Raw genomic sequence first — 21,404 nt, 5'->3', positions numbered from 1 at the left:
GGTAGCCTAGTGGTTAGTGTTGGGCCAGTAACTGAAAGGTTGCTTGATCAAAACCCAGAGCTGACAAGGTAAAAATCTCTCATTCTGCCCCCAAACAAGGCACTGTTCCTACGATGTCATTGTAAATAAAAATTTGTTCTTAACTGACGTGATCAGTTAAATAAAAATAAAAGATTATGCACATGCATCGCAGTGCCTGGACACAGACCTTAGTCGTGGTATATTGGCAAACCCCCAAGATGCCTTATTGCTATTATAAACTGGTTAGCAACGTAATTAGAGGTAAAAACTAAATGTTTTGTCATATCAGACCGTATACCACGGCTGTCAGCCAATCAGCATTCAGGTCTCAACCCACCCAGTTTATAATTACTAATAATACTTTAGGCCTGCAGCAGAAACACTAACAGTGACTAACTATTAATCACAGTATATCTATAGCGGTGTAAAGCAGTCTTGCTGAATATAACATGCCAATATCCACCTGGGACTGCACTTCTCCACGGTGCAATACAGGTGTGTGCATGCACAGGCTGAAGCAATAAGCTCAGGGTTAACAGAAATTATATAAAATTGGTGATTTTGCAGTTCTATGTTCTCTGTATTCAGGTGTTGCAGAGCAATATCCTGTACTGAACTATTTAAGTCCTTGATTTGAACACTAAAGATGTTGTCGTACAATGTTATGTTGGCCTTGGAAGTGCACGGATACAGTATAAATGGAATAGCTATTACCAATCAGGGAGAAGTGTCTGTGGGAGTGAGTGACCGAGTGCTGCTCATGTCATTTCCTTCACTTACCGCTGCTTGTTGTCTCTTCAGCTGGTCTCTGTACTCCTCCAGCTCCTGCAAGTTCAGCTCAGGTGGGAGTTTCTATCATAAAAACACACAATAAAAGCATTGTTACAATACAATGAGAATGCCCACACCAATAACTTCTTAGAAGATAAAGCTATTCTGTGGAATGCTTTGGTGTGTGGAGTGACCCACCTGCCAGAAAATAAATCAAAAGATTGCTTATCATGGACACCGAACTGAAATCTAAATGCCAGCAGCTTAGAGCCGGGTAGGATTTCATTTAATTTGTTTCTTTAAGAAGCTAATCTTAATTCTTTGGAGTTTCTTCAGCATCAGCTCTAGCTTGCTTAAGTACCATTTTTCAAAAGAGCCTCCACGGTCTTCATCATTTACAAAGAAAAAGTGGCAGAATTGTATAGCACACATGCTTAGACGTATAGTAAATTAAAATGGAGGAGCACTACTTAATTGGTGAAAAACGAACAAGGGGAAAGACTGTAGCAAAAAACTAAGCACTGAGGATGATGGGTAATTGCTTTCCACTTGGCTGAAAGTCTCATTTTGTAATCTGGAAGGTTGTTGTTCGAGACACTGCTAAATCTAATGAGATTTCACACCCTTCCTCCACGAGTGTTTAATCCATCAATCTAGAAGTCATCGGTGTGTGAGCAGGAGAAGACGCCACAGTGATGCTAGAGTAGATACACCCGTCAATGGGGGAGAGGTGTCCCACATAACAAGGGAACCAGGGGGGAGAGGTGTCCCACATAACAAGGGAACCAGGGGGAGAGGTGTCCCACATAACAAGGGAACCAGGGGGAGAGGTGTCCCACATAACAAGGGAAACAGGGGGAGAGGTGTCCCACATAACAAGGGAACCAGGGGGAGAGGTGTCCCACATAACAAGGGAACCAGGGGGAGAGGTGTCCCACATAACAAGGGATCCAGGGGGGAGAGGTGTCCCACATAACAAGGGAACCAGGGGGGAGAGGTGTCCCACATAACAAGGGAACCAGGGGGAGAGGTGTCCCACATAACAAGGGAACCAGGGGGAGAGGTGTCCCACATAACAAGGGAACCAGGGGGAGAGGTGTCCCACATAACAAGGGAACCAGGGGGAGAGGTGTCCCACATAACAAGGGAACCAGGGGGAGAGGTGTCCCACATAACAAGGGAACCAGGGGGGAGAGGTGTCCCACATAACAAGGGATCCAGGGGGGAGAGGTGTCCCACATAACAAGGGAACCAGGGGGAGAGGTGTCCCACATAACAAAGGATCCAGGGGGGGAGAGGTGTCCCACATAACAAGGGATCCAGGGGGAGAGGTGTCCCACCTAACAAGGGATCCAGGGGGGAGAGGTGTCCCACATAACAAGGGATCCAGGGGGAGGTGTCCCAAATAACAAGGGATCCAGGGGGGAGAGGTGTCCCACATAACAAGGGATCCAGGGGGAGAGGTGTCCCACATAACAAGGGAACCAGGGGGGAGAGGTGTCCCACATAACAAGGGATCCAGGGGGAGAGGTGTCCCACATAACAAGGGAACCAGGGGGAGGGAGTGTCCCACATAACAAGGGATCCAGGGGGAGAGGTGTCCCACATAACAAGGGATCCAGGGGGAGAGGTGTCCCACATAACAAGGGATCCAGGGGGAGAGGTGTCCCACATAACAAGGGATCCAGGGGGAGAGGTGTCCCACATAACAAGGGATCCAGGGGGAGAGGGTGTCCCACATAACAAGGGATCCAGGGGGGAGAGGTGTCCCACATAACAAGGGATCCAGGGGGGGGAGAGAGGTGTCCCACATAACAAGGGATCCAGGGGGAGAGGTGTCCCACATAACAAGGGATCCAGGGGGGAGAGATGTCCCACATAACAAGGGATCCAGGGGGGAGAGGTGTCCCACATAACAAGGGAACCAGGGGGAGAGGTGTCCCACATAACAAGGGAACCAGGGGGAGAGGTGTCCCACATAACAAGGGAACCAGGGGGAGGAGGTGTCCCACATAACAAGGGAACCAGGGGGAGGGAGGTGTCCCACATAACAAGGGAACCAGGGGGGGGTGTCCCACATAACAAGGGAACCAGGGGGGAGAGGTGTCCCACATAACAAGGGAACCAGGGGGGGGTGTCCCACATAACAAGGGAACCAGGGGGGGTGGTGTCCCACATAACAAGGGAACCAGGAGGGGGTGGTGTCCCACTTAACAAGGGAACCAGGAGGGGGTGGTGTCCCACTTAACAAGGGAACCAGGAGGGGGTGGGTGTCCCACATAACAAGGGAACCAGGGGGAGGTGTCCCACATAACAAGGGAACCAGGGGGAGGTGTCCCACATAACAAGGGAACCAGGGGGAGGTGTCCCACAAGGGAACAAGGGAACCAGGGGGGGGAGGTGTCCCACATAACAAGGGAACCAGGGGGGAGGTGTCCCACATAACAAGGGAACCAGGGGGAGGTGTCCCACATAACAAGGGAACCAGGGGGGAGGTGTCCCAGGTGTCCCACATAACAAGGGAACCAGGGGGAGGTGTCCCACATAACAAGGGAACAAAGTCACTAACTAGTCAGTGTAGACCCCACTGAGGCCCAAGTCACTGTACCTCGTCAGTGTAGACCAAGTCACTGTACCTCGTCAGTGTAGACCAAGTCACTGTACCTCGTCAGTGTAGACCAAGTCACTGTACCTCGTCAGTGTAGACCAAGTCACTGTACCTCGTCAGTGTAGACCAAGTCACTGTACCTCGTCAGTGTAGACCAAGTCACTGTACCTCGTCAGTGTAGACCAAGTCACTGTACCTCGTCAGTGTAGACCAAGTCACTGTACCTCGTCAGTGTAGACCAAGTCACTGTACCTTGTCAGTGTAGACCAAGTCACTGTACCTCGTCAGTGTAGACCAAGTCACTGTACCTCGTCAGTGTAGACCAAGTCACTGTACCTCGTCAATATTCAGATCATAAAAGACAGAATAGCTTATAGTTTTAAGAGCGTGGAAAGAAGGTCCTTCACATATCGTCTCAGTGACGATAACAACAAAGGGGAGAGTGGGTAGAAATTCCCTTGTTGCTGTTTTTATCCCTTGTTGCTGAGGGTTTAGAGCTTAAGGTAGTCACATCATACAAGTACTTAGGAGTATGGCTAGATGGCACACTGTCCTCCTCTCAACACATATCAAAGCTGCAGGCTAAAGTTAAATCTAGACTTGGTTTCCTCTATCGTAATCGCTCCTCTTTCACCCCAGCTGCCAAACTAACCCTGATTCAGATGACTATCCTACCCAGGCTAGATTACAGACGCCATTTATAGATCGGCAGGTAAGGCTGCTCTGGAGCGGCTTGACGTTCTTACCATTCTGCCATCAGATTTACCACAAATGCTCCTTATAGGACACATCACTGCACACTATACTCCTCTGTAAACTGGTTGATGCTTATTTATAAAACCCTCTTAGGCCTCACTCCCCCTATCTACTGCAGCCCCCATCCTCCACATACAACACCCGTTCTGTCAGTCACATTCTGTTAAAGGTCCCCACACATCCCTGGGTCGCTCGTCTTTTCAGTTCGCTGCAGCTAGCAACTGGAACGAGCTGCAACAAACACTCAAACTGGACAGTTTTCTCAATCTCTTCATTCAAAGACTCAATCATGGACACTCTTACTGACTGTTGTGGCTGCTTTGCGTGATGTATTGTTTTCTCTATCTTCTTGCCCTTTGTGCTGTTGTCTGTGCCCAATAATGTTTGTACCATGTGTTGTGCTGCTACCATGTTGTGCTGCTGCCATGATGTGTTGCTACCATGTTGTTGTCATCTTGTGTTGCTATCATGCTGTGGTCTTAGATCTCTCTTTATGTAGTGTTTTGTTAAGACTGCAGCCTACACTGTACTGTAGACCTAACTAACTAACTCACCTCCAGCTTGTTGTGTCCTCTGGGTCTGTAGTGAACAGTGGGCCTAACTAACTGACTCTCCTCCAGCTTGTTGTGTCCTCTGGGTCTGTAGTGAACAGTGGGCCTAACTAACTGACTGACTCACCTCCAGCTTGTTGTGTCCTCTGGGTCTGTAGTGAACAGTGGGCCTAACTAACTGACTGACTCACCTCCAGCTTGTTGTGTCCTCTGGGTCTGTAGTGAACAGTGGGCCTAACTAACTGACTGACTCACCTCCAGCTTGTTGTGTCCTCTGGGTCTGTAGTGAACAGTGGGCCTAACTAACTGACTGACTCTCCTCCAGCTTGTTGTGTCCTCTGGGTCTGTAGTGAACAGTGAGCCTAACTAACTGACACTCCTCCAGCTTGTTGTGTCCTCTGGGTCTGTAGTGAACAGTGGGCCTAACTAACTAACTGACTCTCCTCCAGCTTGTTGTGTCCTCTGGGTCTGTAGTGAACAGTGGGCCTAACTAACTAACTAACTAACTAACTCACCTCCAGCTTGTGTCCTCTGGGTCTGTAGTGAACAGTGGGCCTAACTAACTGACTGACTCTCCTCCAGCTTGTTGTGTCCTCTGGGTCTGTAGTGAACAGTGAGCCTAACTAACTGACACTCCTCCAGCTTGTTGTGTCCTCTGGGTCTGTAGTGAACAGTGGGCCTAACTAACTAACTGACTCTCCTCCAGACTCTCCTCCAGCTTGTTGTGTCCTCTGGGTCTGTAGTGAACAGTGGGCCTAACTAACTAACTGACTCTCCTCCAGCTTGTTGTGTCCTCTGGGTCTGTAGTGAACAGTGAGCCTAACTAACTGACTCTCCTCCAGCTTGTTGTGTCCTCTGGGTCTGTAGTGAACAGTGAGCCTAACTAACTGACTCTCCTCCAGCTTGTTGTGTCCTCTGGGTCTGTAGTGAACAGTGAGCCTAACTAACTGACTCACCTCCAGCTTGTTGTGTCCTCTGGGTCTGTAGTGAACAGTGAGCCTAACTAACTGACTCTCCTCCAGCTTGTTGTGTCCTCTGGGTCTCTAGTAAACAGTGGGCCTAACTAACTAACTGACTCACCTCCAGCTCGTGCTGCACCATGTCAAAGGAGTCGTTGGAGTAGTAGACCTCCTGGATGCTGTTAATGATCTCCTGCTCCGCCTGGGGGTCGATGGGCTGCTCCCTCATCTCCCTCATCTCCTCCTGAGATACCAGATAGAGGTGAGAAAGACAAGTTACTGCATCAGTTAGGTCAGTAAGACAACAAAGCACCCGGTTGCTGGGACACCCTCGTGGGAAGGGAGGAAACAGAGGCTCTGAGAAAAAACACAACTCTCCAGAATATCTCTAGGAACCAGAGCCTGTCCATTGGGTTTATCGCTCCTGAAGTCCACAGATTACCTTCTTATTTAAGCCTGTCTGGCTGTTTCCCTGGAGAGAACTCTTCACAGACCCCTAATGAGCCTGAATATAGGCACTTATCAATAGATACCGCTCTCAGTCAATCCTCTTTGAAGATTGATACACCGGCCAATTTGAGAGGGCAAAGCCTGTGCAACACACGGATAAGGCATTATAGTAAAGCAATTGAGCTATGAAATAGGCTGAAACGTATCCAGGACGAATGGGGGTAAATTATCCCAATGGCAGGCAAAAGGACTGATGGAAGAAGAATGAAGAATATCCTAGCATCTATAACCTTCACAGCATCCATTTGACCATACCAGAGAGATAGGGTGTGACAGATGGGCCTATATCTCAGGCACTGAATATCAAAACACCTGCCTAGTCGAGAAAATAGCACCAAAAACCGGATTTTTCCAGTAAAAGTGAGGAATCAGAGGCAAATTAGAGGTGAATTACAAGGGAATCAAGAGTGAATTAGAGGTGAATTACAAGGGAATCAGGGGCGAATTACAGAGGAATCAGAGGCGAATACCATAAGGATCAGAGGCGAATTACAGAGGAATCAGGGGCGAATTACAGAGGAATCAGAGGCGAATACCATAAGGATCAGAGGCGAATCACAGAAGAAGCAGATGCGAAGCAGAAGAAAGAGGCAAAATAGAGAGGAATGAGGAATCAGAGGCGTGTGGTGAAATTTGTGAATGTATTGTAATGTATTTAAAATTGTATAACTACTTTTGGGGATCCATAATAAATACAAATTAAAGACAAATCAAAGGCAAATTACAGAGGAATATTAAAGAGGAATGAGTACTACCCGTGCGTGTGTGTGTGTGCGTGCGTGTGTGTGCGCGTGTGGCGGGGACTATACCAGTATCACATACTCCTGTATTGTTTCCATACTCACCAAGCGGATTTAATTTCTTTAGGAAAACAGCCATAATGTTGGAAACAAACATCATTATGTTGTCATCGAGTCACATTTAGTTATTTTCCAAGTCATAGCACACAATATTTTACATACAGCAGGTTTTTGAAGGACCAAACAGAGAGGCTGCTTCGTGTTTTCATTTTTTGCCATTGAAAAAAAATATTGCGATCCTGGTATCGTCCCGTCCTGGTACGTGTTTTGAAGGTGTGCTGAGCAGGTCTGACACCTTTGAGAACGGGTAGGGTGAACACAGCGGGTGTGTGGGTGAGCGGAGCATTGAGGCTCAGCATCCTTAGTAACAAGGTGGGTGGGAAATTACAGAGGGATACTGGTAAAGAGAAAATAAGAAAAAGACCAGAAGTGATTCATCTCTCAGGTAGCCCAAATCGATAGTGCCCTTCTTTGAACTCTGCCTTTTCCTCTTTCTGTTTGTCCCACGCTCTCACCATGACTTTAAAAATATTCCAGACAATAAAATAGGTGAATGACTCATTTCTGGGCTCCAAGCATCTCTTCTCTCCACTCTGCTTCACAAGCACAAACACAACCTAAACATTAGCCTATCCCTAAACCCTGCAGAGCAGAGACATCTAACAACTATCATCATGCTTTGATCACGTTCACGTTGATGGATTCAAATGAAACAATGATCCTCCTCCGTCCAAATTTAAAATTGTCATCGTCGTGCCGTTCCTCCTTCTCAATATGGGCAGAAACAAAAATTCAAAAGCCATTTGCACTTAAAAGTGGGCTGTTTAATGAGCCTTATCAAAGAACCAAAGGCTGTTCGGCTGAAGTCGTCATTGAATGCAGAGAGAAAATCCAACAGAAGACAAAGGGGTTCCTTCTTATTGAGTGTCAGAAGCCAGGTGAACACGATGCCAGAGGGACACCTGGTCAGTTTGATGGTGAAGACATTCAGCTCTGCAGCACACCATGGCAGAGGGACACCTGGTCAGTTTGATGGTGAAGACATTCAGCTCTGCAGCACACCATGGCAGAGGGACACCTGGTCAGTTTGATGGTGAAGACATTCAGCTCTGCAGCACACCATGGCAGAGGGACACCTGGTCAGTTTGATGGTGAGGTAAATGGTGAAGACGTTCAGCTCTGCAGTACACCATGGCAGAGGGACACCTGGTCAGTTTGATGGTGAGGTAAATGGTGAAGACGTTCAGCTCTGCAGTACACCATGGCAGAGGGACACCTGGTCAGTTTGATGGTGAGGTAAATGGTGAAGACGTTCAGCTCTGCAGTACACCATGGCAGAGGGACACCTGGTCAGTTTGATGGTGAGGTAAATGGTGAAGACGTTCAGCTCTGCAGTACACCATGGCAGAGGGACACCTGGTCAGTTTGATGGTGAGGTAAATAGTGAAGACGTTCAGCTCTGCAGTACACCATGGCAGAGGGACACCTGGTCAGTTTGATGGTGAGGTAAATGGTGAAGACGTTCAGCTCTGCAGTACACCATGGCAGAGGGACACCTGGTCAGTTTGATGGTGAGGTAAATAGTGAAGACATTCAGCTCTGCAGTACACCATGGCAGAGGGACACCTGGTCAATTTGATGGTGAGGTAAATGGTGAAGACGTTCAGCTCTGCAGTACATTATGCCAGAGGGACACCTGGTCAGTTTGATGGTGAAGACGTTCAGCTCTGCAGTACACCATGGCAGAGGGACACCTGGTCAGTTTGATGGTGAGGTAAATGGTGAAGACGTTCAGCTCTGCAGTACATGATACCAGAGGGACACCTGGTCAGTTTGATGGTGAGGTAAATAGTAAAGACGTTCAGCTCTGCAGTACACCATGGCAGAGGGACACCTGGTCAGTTTGATGGTGAGGTAAATGGTGAAGACGTTCAGCTCTGCAGTACACCATGGCAGAGGGACACCTGGTCAGTTTGATGGTGAGGTAAATGGTGAAGACGTTCAGCTCTGCAGTACACCATGGCAGAGGGACACCTGGTCAGTTTGATGGTGAGGTAAATGGTGAAGACGTTCAGCTCTGCAGTACATGATACCAGAGGGACACCTGGTCAGTTTGATGGTGAGGTAAACGGTGAAGACGTTCAGCTCTGCAGTACATGATGCCAGAGGGACACCTGGTCAGTTTGATGGTGAGGTAAATGGTGAAGACGTTCAGCTCTGCAGTACATGATACCAGAGGGACACCTGGTCAGTTTGATGGTGAGGTAAATGGTGAAGACGTTCAGCTCTGCAGTACATGATGCCAGAGGGACACCTAGTGGTGGATCAGAGGACTAAACTACATGGAACAGTCAGTACTATAGATTCACGGGTTGACTCGCAGTCCTGGTGGTTAAATCCGCAGGGCGTGTGGGTTTAGGGTCATTAAATAGTGTGGATGAAGGGCGGGTGGGTGGCGGGCAGGTTGAACGAAGAGAAAACAATACCATTAAAAAATCCATAAATGTATAAAATTCTTGTGCAATTTATATCTATAGGCTACATTTCTGGCATTAGTGCGTAAACCTAAGCTTCAGGGCTTATAACTGTACACGCGCCAAATAGTCTACATGCCAATCGCCAAATGCTTTAGGGAACCGGTAGAAAAAGTTCATGTTGATCCAGACAATGTCGGAATTTAATTAAATAATAGAAAAGCTGCAAAATGGAGAGTTGAAAATAAAGAGAAGGGAGGGCCAGAAAAGTAACGTTTGGAAAAGATTAGGTGAAGTGAAAAATGAGGATGATAGCAGTGCCGGCTGTGTTATGTGATAATTGAGGAGCTATATACATTTGACAGTCACAAGACAGGGACTTTAAAATAGGCTTATGACACATGAAGGGAACTGTAGCCTGTTCAGATGGGTTAAATGGAAACTGAAATCTGGACACTGACTGGAGGTCTAGAACCTCTCAACCTTAATACTAACTCTTACAGTAAAATGATACACCAATTGTAGGCTACATTTTTACTCAGGAACAAGAGTGGAGAAACATGATTTCTTTCTTTCAGCATCTTGAGAGAATGTGAATGTGCAGTTAGATACTGTCTATAGAGGTGCTGTCTTTATCAGCATCATAAAAGCTGATAGTATTTCAACCACATAAAATATGCATCCAAGCAGAACTGAAATCAAAAACTTGTTGGGTCGTTGAAACAGCAATATACTTTCTTACAACCGGTCTAACAGATGTAATTTAAACATTTTGCAAATAAAATCTTTAGTTTCTTTAGAATCAGTGCATTATCTCCCCGGTCCCTAAACATCTTTGCGCCGCGAAAAGAAGCAGAGAGAAAAATAAACTGACAACTTTACTAACAAAAACCCTACCAAAGTGTCAGAAGTTATAAGAAGAAACCTATCAGGCAAAAAAAAAAGATCAGTTCCCAAAAATGTCAATAAGACAACTCCATAAGCTTCTGCAATACATCCCATGGAGGCAGATACTGTATATCTGACATTAAATAAACTCAGCAAAAAAATAAAATGTCCTTTTTTTCAGGACCCTGTCTTTCAAAGATAACTTGTAAAGATCCAAATAACTTCACAGATCTTCATTGTAAAGGGTTTAAACACTGTTTCCCATACTTGTTCAATGAAGCATAAACAATTCATGAACACGCACCTGTGGAATGGTCGTTAAGATACTAACAGCTTAAAGATGGTAGGCAATTAACGTCACAGTTATGAAAACTTAGGACACGAAAGAGGCCTTTCTACGACTCTGAAAAACACCAAAAGAAAGATGCCCAGGGTCCCTGCTCATCTGCGTGAATGTGCCTTAGGCATGCTGCAAAGGAGGCATGAGGACTGCAGATGTGGCCAGGGCAATACAGTGGGGCAAAAAAGTATTTAGACAGCCACCAATTGTGCAAGTTCTCCTACTTAAAAAGATGAGAGGCCTGTAATTTTCATCATAGGTACACTTCAACTATGACAGACAAAATGAGAAAAAATCCAAGAAAATCACATTGTAGGATTTTTAATGAATTTATTTGCAAATTATGGTGGAAAATAATCAGACTGAGCTTGTTGACATTGAAGGCAATTTCAACGCTGTGTGTTACAGGGAAGACATCCTCCTCCCTCATGTGGTACCCTTCCTGCAGGCTCATCCTGACATGACCCTCTAGCATGACAATGCCACCAGCAATACTGCTCGTTCTGTGTGTGATTTCCTGAAAGACAGGAATGTCAGAGTTCTGCCATGGCCAGCGAAGAGTCCAGATCTCAATGAGCACGTCTGGGGTCTGTTGGATCGGATGGTAAGGGCTAGGGCCATTCCCCCCCAGAAATGTCTGGGAACTTGCAGGTGCCTTGGTAGAAGAGTGGGGTAACATCCCACAGCAAGAACTGGCAAATCTGGTGCAGTCCATGAGGAGGAGATGCACTACAGTACTTAATGCAGCTGGTGGCTACACCAGATACTGGCTGTTACTTTTGATTATGACCCCCCCTCCCTTTGTTCAGGGACACATTATTTAATTTCTGTTAGTCACATGTCTGTGGAACTTGTTCGGTTTGGCTCTCAGTTGTTGAATCTTATGTTCAAACAAATATTTACACATGTTAAGTTTGCTGAAAATAAACGCAGTTGACAGTGAAAGGACGTTTATTTTTTTGCTAGATTGAGATGTACAATACATGACCAAAAGTATGTGGACACGTGCTCACCGAACATCTCATTCCAAAATCATTGGCATTAATATGGAGTTGGTCCCCACTTTGCTGCTATAACAGCCTCCACTCTTCTGGCAAGGCTTTCCACTAGATGTTGGAACATTGCTGCGGGGACTCCATTCAGCGAAAAGAGCATTCGTGAGGTCGGGCACTGCTGTTTGGCGATTAGTCCTGGCTCGCAGTCAGTGTTCCAATTCATCCCAAAAGTGTTTGATGGTGTTGAGGACTGGGCTGCACAGAGCCCTGACAAGTTCTTCCACACCAATCCTGACAAACCATTTTTGTATGTTCCTCGCTTTGTGCACAGGGGCATTGTCATGCTGAAACAGGAAAGGGCCTTTCCCAAACTGTTGCCACAAAGTTGGAAGCACAGAATTGTCTGCAAATGCTAATACTGTAGCATTTGCTGTAGGTATTTTATGCTGTAGCACTAGCCCAAACCATTATTCCCCTCCTCCACTAAACTTTACAGTTGGCACTATCCATTGGGGCAGGTCGCGTTCTCCTGGCATCCGCCAAACCCAAATTTGTCCGTCGGACTGCCAGATGGTGAAGCGTAATTCATCACTCTAGAGAATGTGTTTCCACTGCTCCAGAGTCCAATGGGAGTGAGTATTACACCACTCCAGCCGACGCTTGGCATTGCATATGGTGACCTTAGGCTTGTGTGCGGCTGCTCGGCCACAGAAACCAATTTCATGAATCTCCCGAAGAACAGTTCTTGTGCTGACGTTGCTTCCAGAGGCAGTTTTTGAACTCGGTAGGGAGTATTGCAACCTAGGACAGACGGCTTCAGTACGCGGCCTTCCCGTTTTGTGAGCTTGTGTGGCCTACCACTTTGCGGCTGAGCCAATGTTGCTCCTAGACGTTTCCACTTCACAATAAGAGCAATTACAGCTGACAGGGGCAGCTCTAGCAGTGTGGAAATTTCACGAACTGACTTGTTGGAAAGGTGGCAACCTATTGCGGTGCCACGTTGAAAATCACTGAACTCTCACGAAGAGCGGCAGTGGTGTGGAGAAGTGGGGAGGCAATGCAAATAGTCTTGGTAGCCATTTTGTGAGCCTTTCAGGAGTCTTATGGCTTGGGGGTAGAAGCTGTTTAGAAGACTCTTGAACCTAGACTTGGCGCTCCGGTACCGCTTGCCGTATGGTAGGAGAGATAAGTCTATGACTAGGGTGGCTGGAGTGCTTGACAAATTTTAGGGCCTTCCTCTGACACCGCCTGGTACAGAAGTCCTGAATGGCAGGAAGTGACGTACTGGGCCGTTCGCACTACCCTCTGTAGTGCCTTGTGGTCGGAGGCCGAGCAGTTGCCATACCAGGCAGTGATGCAACCAGTCAGGATGAATGATCTTGATGGTGTAGCTGTATAATATCCTTTTGAGGATCTGAGGACCAATGCCAAATCGTTTCTGTCTCCTGAGGGGGAATAGGTTTGTTGTGCCTGCTTCACGGCGGTCATGGTGTGCTTGGACCATGTTAGCTTGTTGGTGATGTGGACACCAAGGAACTTGAAGCGCTCAACCTGCTCCACTGCAGCCCCGTCGATGAGAATGGGGGCGTGTTCATTCCTCTTTTTCCTGTAGTCCACAATTATCTCCTTTGTCTTGATCACGTTGAGGGAGAGGTTGTTGTCCTTGCACCACCCGGCTAGGTCTCTGACCTCCTCCCTATAGGCTGTCTCATTGTTGTCGGCGATCAGGCCTACCACGTTTGTGTCATTGGCAAATTTAATGATGGTGTTGGAGTAGTGCCTGGCCGTGCAGTCATGAGTGAACAGGGAGTACAGGAGGGGGCTGATCACGAACCCCTGAGGGGCACCTGTGTTGAGGATCAGAGAAGAGGATGTGTTGTTACCTACCCTTACCAACTGGGTGGTGGCCCATCAGGAAGTCCAGGATCCAGTTGCAGAGGGAGGTGTTTAGTCCCTCAGTCCTAAGCATATTGTTGAGCTTTGAGGGCACTATGGTGTTGAACTCTGAGCTGAAGTCAATGAATAGCATTCTCACATAGGTGTTCCTTTTGTCCAGGTGGGAAAGGGCAGTGTGGAGTGCAATAGACTGCATCATCTGTGGATCTGTTGGGGCGGTATGCAAATTGGAGTGGGTCTAGGGTTTCTGGGATGATGCTGTTGATGTGAGCCATGACCCGCCTTTCAAAGCACTTCATGGCTACAGACATGAGTGCTACAGGTCGGTAGTCATTTAGGCAGGTTACCTTAGTGTTCTTGGGCACTATGGTGGTCTGCTTAAACATGTTGGTATTACAGACTCAGTCGGGAGAGGTTGAAAATGTAAGTGAAGACACTTACTAGTTGGTAAGCGCATGTTCGGAGTACACGTCCTTGTAATCCGTCTGGCCCTGCGGCCTTGACCTGTCTTGAGGTCTTAGTCACATCGGCAGCGGAGAGCGTGATCACACATTTCAGTGTTATTTGCCTCGAAGTGAGCATAGAAATTATTTAGCTCGTCTGGTAGGCTTTTGTCACTGGGCTGCTCTCGGCTGTGCTTCCCTTTGTAGTATAATGGTTTGCAGGCACTGCCATATACGACGAGTGTCAGAGCCGGAGTAGAACGACTCTTAGTCCTGTATTGACACTTTGCCTGTTTGATGGTTCATCGGAGGGCATAGCCGAATTTCTTATAAGCTTCAGGGTTAGAGTCCTGCTCCTTGAAAGCAGCAGCTCTAGCCTTCAGCTCAGTGCGGATGCTGCCTGTAATCCATGGCTTCTGGTTGGGGTATGCTCATACTGTTACTGTGATTATGACATCATCGATGCACTTATTGATGAAGCCAATGACTGATGTGGTGTACTCCTCAATGCCATCGGAGGAATCCCAGAACATGTTCCAGTCTGTGCAAGCAAAAGAGTCCTGTAGTTTAGCATCTGCTTCATCTGACCACTTTTTTATAGATCTAGTCACTGGTGCTTCCTGCTTTAATTTTTTCTTGCAAGCAGGAATCAGGAGGATGGAATTATGGTCAGATTTGCCAAATGGAAGGCGAGGGAGAGCTTTGTATGCATCTCTGTGTGAGTTATAGGTGGTCCAGAGTTCTTTTCCCTCTGGTTGCACATTTAACATGTTGATAGAAATTTGGTAAAACTGTTTTAAGTTTCCCTGCATTAAAGTCCCTGCTACTAGGAGCGCCGCCTCTGTGTGAGCATTTTCTTGTTTGCTTATGGTGGAATACAGCTCATTCAATGCTATCTTAGTGCCAGCCTCTGACTGTGGTGGTATGTAAACAGCATCAAGGAATATAGATGAAAACTCTCTTGGTAGGTAGTGTGGTCTGCAGCTTATCATGAGAAACTCTACCTCAGGCGAGCAATAGCTCAAGACTTCCTTAGATATCGTGCACCAGCTGTTGTTTACAAAAATACATAGACCACCGCCACTTGTCTTACCAGACGCTGCTGTTATATCCTGCCGGTACAATGTATAACCAAGCCAGCTGTATGTTGATATTGTCCTCGTTCAGCCATGACTCCGTGAAGCATAAGATGTTACCATTTTTAATGTCCTGTTGGTAGTTTAATCTTCCCAGTAACTCGTCCATTTTATTGTCCAAAGATTGCATGTTTGCTAGCAGAATTGAGGGGAGTGGGGGTTTATTTGATTGCCTCCGACTCCTCAGAAGGCAGCCCGCTCTCCGGCCTCTCTTTCTCCGCCTCCTCTTCACGCAGATCACTGGAGTCGGTGTCTGTTCCCAAGGGAGCCGTATATCCTCCGCCTCGGGCTCGTCAGTCGTGAAAGAAGAAAAAGGATTCTGCTAGTCCGTGGTGAGTAAAAGTTTAGACACACCTAGTCATTCAAGGGTTTTTCTTAAAATTTCACTATTTTCTACATTGTTAAACAGTAGTGAAGACAAAACTATGAAATAACCCAAATGGAATTATGTAGTAACCAAATAAATTGTTTCATTTTTTTTTAAACATTCAAATTATATATATTTAAAAAATTGAATCATACTTTATATTTGAAATTCTTCAAAGTAGCCACCCTTTGCCTTGACAGCTTTGCACACTCTTGGCATTCTCTCAACCAGCTTCATGAGCAAGTCACCTGGAATGCCTTTCAATTAACAGTTGTGCATTGTTAAAAGTTAATGTGAAATGTCTTTCCTTAATGCGTTTGATCCAATCAGTTGTGTTGTGACAAGGTAAGGGAGGTATACAGAAGATGGTCTTTTACCAAATAGAGCTATGTCCATATTATGGCAAGAACAGCTCAAATAAGCAAAGAGAAACAACAGTCCATCATTAGTTTAAGACATGAAGGTCAATCAATGTGGAAAACGTAAAGAACTTTGAAAGCTTCTTAAAGTGCAGTCGCAAAAACCACTATGATGAAACTGGCTCTCAATGAGGACCGAGACAGGAAAGGAAGACCCAGAGTTACATCTGCTGCAGAGGATAAGTTCATTAGAGTTCCCAGCACACAACCACATCATTCTGCAGCGATATGCCATCCCATCTGGTTTGCGCTTAGCGGGACTATCATTTGTTTTTCAACAGGAATTCCAGGCTGTGTAAGGGCTATTTGACCAAGGAGAGTGATGGAGTGCTGTATCAGATGACCTGGCCTCCACAATCACCCAACCTCAACCCAATTGAGATGGTTTGGGATGAGTCGGACCGCAGAGTGAAGGAAAAGCAGCCAACAAGTACACAGCATATGTGGGAAATCCTTCAAGACTGTCAGAAAAGCATTCCAGGTGAAGCTGGTTGAGAGAATGCCAAGAGTGTGCAAAGCTGGCATCAAGGCAAAGGGTGGCTACTTTGAAGAATCTAAAATATTTTTTGATTTGTTTAAAACTTTTTTGGTTACTACATGATTCCATGTGTTATTGCATAGTGATGATGCCTTCACTATTATTCTACAATGAAGAAAATAGTACAAATAAAGAAAAACCCTTGAATTTAGTAGGTGTCCAAACTTTTGACAGGTACCGTATATGAATAGTATGGTTTGAACCACAGCCTTATATAGGCCTGTATGGCTCTAGTTTGACCCCCCCACCCCACTTGGTTTGATGGTGTGTGGATAGGAGGTAGAAAGTAAAAATATGAACCCCTTTTCCCTCTCTGCTCCTTGTATCACATCTGTCCAAACTCATTAAAAGGTCAAGCTAGATAGAATGAGAACCATAGAAAATAAAAAGTACTCAGGCATAAGTCTAGCTGCACAACCCATTGGAGAACGTATTGAGAAATCATGTGACTACTGAAAAAAAAGAACTACACTATGAAACAATGATAAATGACAAAGGAGGACAGTAAAAAGCTTTGGAGCACCTAAAAATGACATTTTAGGGGAAAAAGGCAAACTCATCTCCATCCTTAAAAGAATCAGATGGCTCATTCATCACAAAACCAACTGAAACTACTTTTTAAAAAATTAAAAATAAAAATGGCAAGATTAGCAAATTTAGGCATGACAGCAACAAAACGCTGACACTACACATCCAAGTTTATTTGACCAAATTATGAAAGACAAGCATTGTAATTTTGAATTGCGTAAAGTGAGTGTGGAAGAGGTGAAAATTGATTGTTGTCTATCAACAATGACAAGCCACCGGGGTCTGACAACTTGGATGGAAAATTACTGAGGATAACAGCGTACAATATTTCCACTCCTACTTGCCATATTTTCAATTTAAGCCTACTAGAAAGTGTGGCCCCAGGCTTGGAGGGTCATTAAAGGGAATAGGGTGCCATTTTGGACACAGCCTGTCATTGCCTTTGTTCAGTGTGACATCTTCCACGTCATTGTGACATCGTCCACGTCGGCTCGGCCTAAAACTTGACAGCCAAAATGGGAGAGGTCAGCAGTCAACTTTCAGACTTTGAGTCTGCTGCCCACACAGGTAGGAGAAAAAAAAAGCTGCGGCCGTCAATAACAGGCTTGGAACAGAGGAAATTAAACGTCTTCATGAATCACCCTGCATGGTGGACAATGGGGTTGGTCCCATTCCAAGTTCTATTCATCTGGAGCTCATAGAAGGTCAAAAATACACAAGAGACGTCAAGGAGAGTGGCTTGTAGGTCTCCCAAAGAGTGACTAACATTATAAACAGGGCATTTTCTTAATCGCTGAGAAACACTCTTTACAAATTGAATTTGCACTCAGAACTAGTGGCTAATGACAAATGTAGCCCCTCATGGCTAACTGTGACTGGTTGCTTTTTCTAAGCAATGGCTCACTCTCCCATCCAAACTGCTGCAATAGTGTCTCGGCAGTACAGCTAGGCATTATACGGATTGTTATCCTTGACGTGAGGAGTGTCGTTTGGTGAATGACCAACTTCGACCTTTCCAACAATTGGCTTCTTTGTAGTGTGATGTAGAATAATGATTCAACAGCCCCTGAAGGACTAGAGAGACTAGATAAGGCAATGTGAATGTAACGTCAGGCTGAAATTCAGTGATTACATAAAGAATGTGACTCCTAAAGTGTTTCTTACCAAATTGCCTCCAGGAGACCCTGGCTAAATCAAAGACCGAAATGTAATAGCCTACCTCTTTTCAGTGGTCTCAAAACCTAAGCTGTTCATTCAAAGGATGTGCTATGACACAGAGCAACACTCATACTGTATGTCATTCAGTCCTGGGCTATCAACAAGATACAGGGCTAGTCTACACAGACGAATGAAAATGCTAATAATTACAGTTGGGGGAACTAATTATGATTTCATGTAGAAATGTACCGGAAATGAAACAGTCTATTGGAAATAGGCCTCGTTAACACACAGGGGGGAGCTAGTTGGTTTAGGCAGTATCTGAATAATCTGAAACTGTTTCACTTGTGGGTAACCGGAAGGAACGCTGTATATTTTACACAATTGTACTAACTAACAACTAACCTGATTCAGCTCATCAACCAACTATTTATTAGGAATCAGGCATGCTAGATTCAGGTTGGAGTGCAAACCTACATGATGGTAGCACTCCAAGAACAGGGTGGGAGAACTCTGGTTTAGTGCTCATTGGTTAACAATAATGCGAACAACTGTCTGAATGCAGTGAAATTAAATAGCATCAGAGACAACCACTAAATCAAACTTCATAGAAATTGTATTATACTACATCTCTGAAGAGAGCTTACCTTGCTTGGGATCCTGAAGTCCTCCACTGGGCTGAGGTCTGCAATGCTCTCCTGTGGGCTTTTCAAGCCCTGTCATCAACAATAAGGATGAAGTTGGTATTTTACAACAGGCAGGTTTAGCTAACTGTATACTACGTGCAGTAATCAATGGACAAAATGACGCTTGGCTGAAGTCAGTGGTGAGCTGCTACACACAGTCTCTGTGTGGTGTGTGTATGATGTGTATGCCAGACTGACACATTGCTACAGCATATGACTCTGCACATACAGTGCATTCGGAAAGTATTCAGACCCCTTGACTTTCTCCACATTTTGTTACGTTAGAATCTTATCCTAAAATTGATTAAATTGTTTTTTCCTCATCAACCTACACACAATACCCCATAATGACAAAGCAAAAACAGTTTATATTTTTAATACATTTGCAAAACAACTTACTGAAATATCACATTTACAGAAGTATCAGACCCTTTACTCAGTACTTTGTTGAAGCACCTTTGCCAGCGATTACAGCATTGAGTCTAGATATGAAGCTACAAGCTTGGCACACCTGTATTTGGGAGGTTTCTCTCATTCTTCTCGGCAGATCCTCTCAAGTTCTGTCAGGTTGGATGGGGAGCATCGCTGCACAGCTATTTTCAGGTTTCTCCAGAGATGTTTGATCGGGTTCAAGTCCGGGCCACTCAAGGACATTCAGATACATGTCCCGAAGCCACTCCTGTGCTGTCTTGCCTATGTTCTTAGGGTCATTGTCCTGTTGGAAGGTGAACCTTCGCCCCAGTCTGAGGTCCTGAGCGCTTTGGAGCAGGTTTGCATCAAGGATCTCTCTGTACTTTGCCCTGTTCATCTTTCCCACGATCCTGACTAGTCTCCCAGTCCCTGCTGCTGAACAACATCCCCACAGCATGATGCTGCCGCCACCATGCTTCACCGTAGGGATGGTGCCAGGTTTCCTCCAGACACACTTGGCATTCAGTCCAAAGAGTTCAATCTTGGTTTCATCAGACCAGAAAACCTTGTTTCTCATGGTCTGGGAGTCCTTTATTTGTAGAAACATTTCAAGGTTGATCAATGGAAACAGGATGTACCTGAACTCAATTTCGAGTCTCATAGCAAAGGGTCTCAATACATTTCTAAAAACCTGTTTTCGTTTTGTTATTGTGGGTTATTGCGTGTATATTGTGGGTTATTGCGTGTACATTGCATTTTAGAATAAGGCTGTAACGTAACAACATGTGGAAAAAGTCAAGGTGTCTGAATACTTTCTGAATACATTGTAGCTAGCTATTGAGTAACAAGATACAGATCTTAAGAATGTCTGTAACTGATAGGCCTTGTAACGTTATGCTGGGTACTAGCACGCTAACATTACAAGGTGAGAACTTCCATATCTGCCCACTTCCCTATCCGTTGTTTTGCCCTCTCACTGTTGCTGGCTAATGAAACGTCTGAGCACGAATGCAGATTGGTAGCGAGCCAGCTATCGCGTTTCCTCTTTCGATGAGAAAGCAATATCCATCTTAAACTGAGATCTTGTTCTGTTATTTAAATTGACCAAGATCATCGTTATAATGCACATTGTTATCGGATCAGATGTCAACTGTCAGCTACTAGTAGCTAACTAACGTTACCTGGCTAGCATGCTGCCTATAGCCAGTGCGATGCGATCGACAGGTGAAACTTCGGGGACTTACCTGCCGGGCCATAAGTGACTTTATCTTTTGCATCGTGAAATAATTGTTTTGTCCAAAAGACAATTGGTTAATTTTAGAAAGTTACTGTCAACGATTCAGCTCCGGCTCTCTGAGAGAGAGGCCATGTTATTTATCTATCATGTGATTATTTGTTATATTTGGGAAGTGTAGTTCAATGGGTACTGCAAAGCTATCGTCACTAGTTACCACAGCCACAAAGTCATACAGTCCGCCTATTTCTAAGATGTATCTTCTTAAAATGGGATTTAAAACCTAACCTTAACATTAACCACACCGCTAACCTTATGCCTAACCCTAACATTAAATTAAGACCAAAAAGCACATTTTTGTTTTAATACATTTTTATAATATACCCCATTTTAACTTTGTTGCTGTGGTAACTAGTGAAAACTACAAAGCGTGACGTGTGTCAATTTAAAACTGCATGTTCCTGTTTTTACCTCATGTTGTCAAAAACAGTAAAATATGTAGTTTTGTCCATTTTTTAAAAATGTTCCACTTGTCCTTTACAAATTAAATGTTTGTCCCCAAAACATTTCTATTGCGTTGTTTATTGAATGTAGTCCCAGCAGAGTTAAAGTTAATGCTACCCACAGATTCCTAAAAAATATACATGTAATAAACCCTTTATTGGAATCAGGCCATTTCAATTTATGAAAGCCACTTATACTATCATGTCTCCATTCCTGTTCCCCAGGCATCGAAGATGTGGATGTCGATTATGGCAGCCTCCCGCACCTATCTGATTCAGATGGATTGGGTTAAATGCAGAAATGCGGAATTTCAGTTGAATACATTCAGTTGGACAACTGATTAGGTATCTCCCTTCCCCTTTCCTGTGGTTTTATTTTTCAAAATTGTAAAGCAGGTATATAGGTTTTAGT

The 21,404-nt window shown here is 45.2% G+C and overlaps 1 protein-coding gene across 2 annotated transcripts in view; it reads right to left on the bottom strand.

The window, feature by feature from the left end:
• vps50 (VPS50 EARP/GARPII complex subunit) overlaps window positions 1-20,640 on the bottom strand; it is a 229,402-nt gene extending 208,762 nt beyond the window's left edge. For both annotated transcript variants that reach the window (XM_042310186.1, XM_042310187.1), the window contains exons 1-4: window positions 20,500-20,640; window positions 18,806-18,874; window positions 5,788-5,910; window positions 802-873 (exon numbers count right to left, since the gene is read on the bottom strand). In XM_042310186.1, coding sequence (XP_042166120.1) covers window positions 802-873; window positions 5,788-5,910; window positions 18,806-18,874; window positions 20,500-20,532 — 297 coding nt within the window. In that variant the 5' untranslated portion in view covers window positions 20,533-20,640. The remainder of the gene's footprint in view (window positions 1-801; window positions 874-5,787; window positions 5,911-18,805; window positions 18,875-20,499) is intronic.
• Window positions 20,641-21,404: the final 764 nt, after the last annotated feature.

The sequence above is a fragment of the Oncorhynchus tshawytscha genome, linkage group LG31, assembly GCF_018296145.1.
Source record: "Oncorhynchus tshawytscha isolate Ot180627B linkage group LG31, Otsh_v2.0, whole genome shotgun sequence".
Taxonomy (NCBI): Eukaryota; Metazoa; Chordata; class Actinopteri; order Salmoniformes; family Salmonidae; genus Oncorhynchus; species Oncorhynchus tshawytscha.
This window is presented reverse-complemented; position numbering and strand designations above follow the sequence as displayed.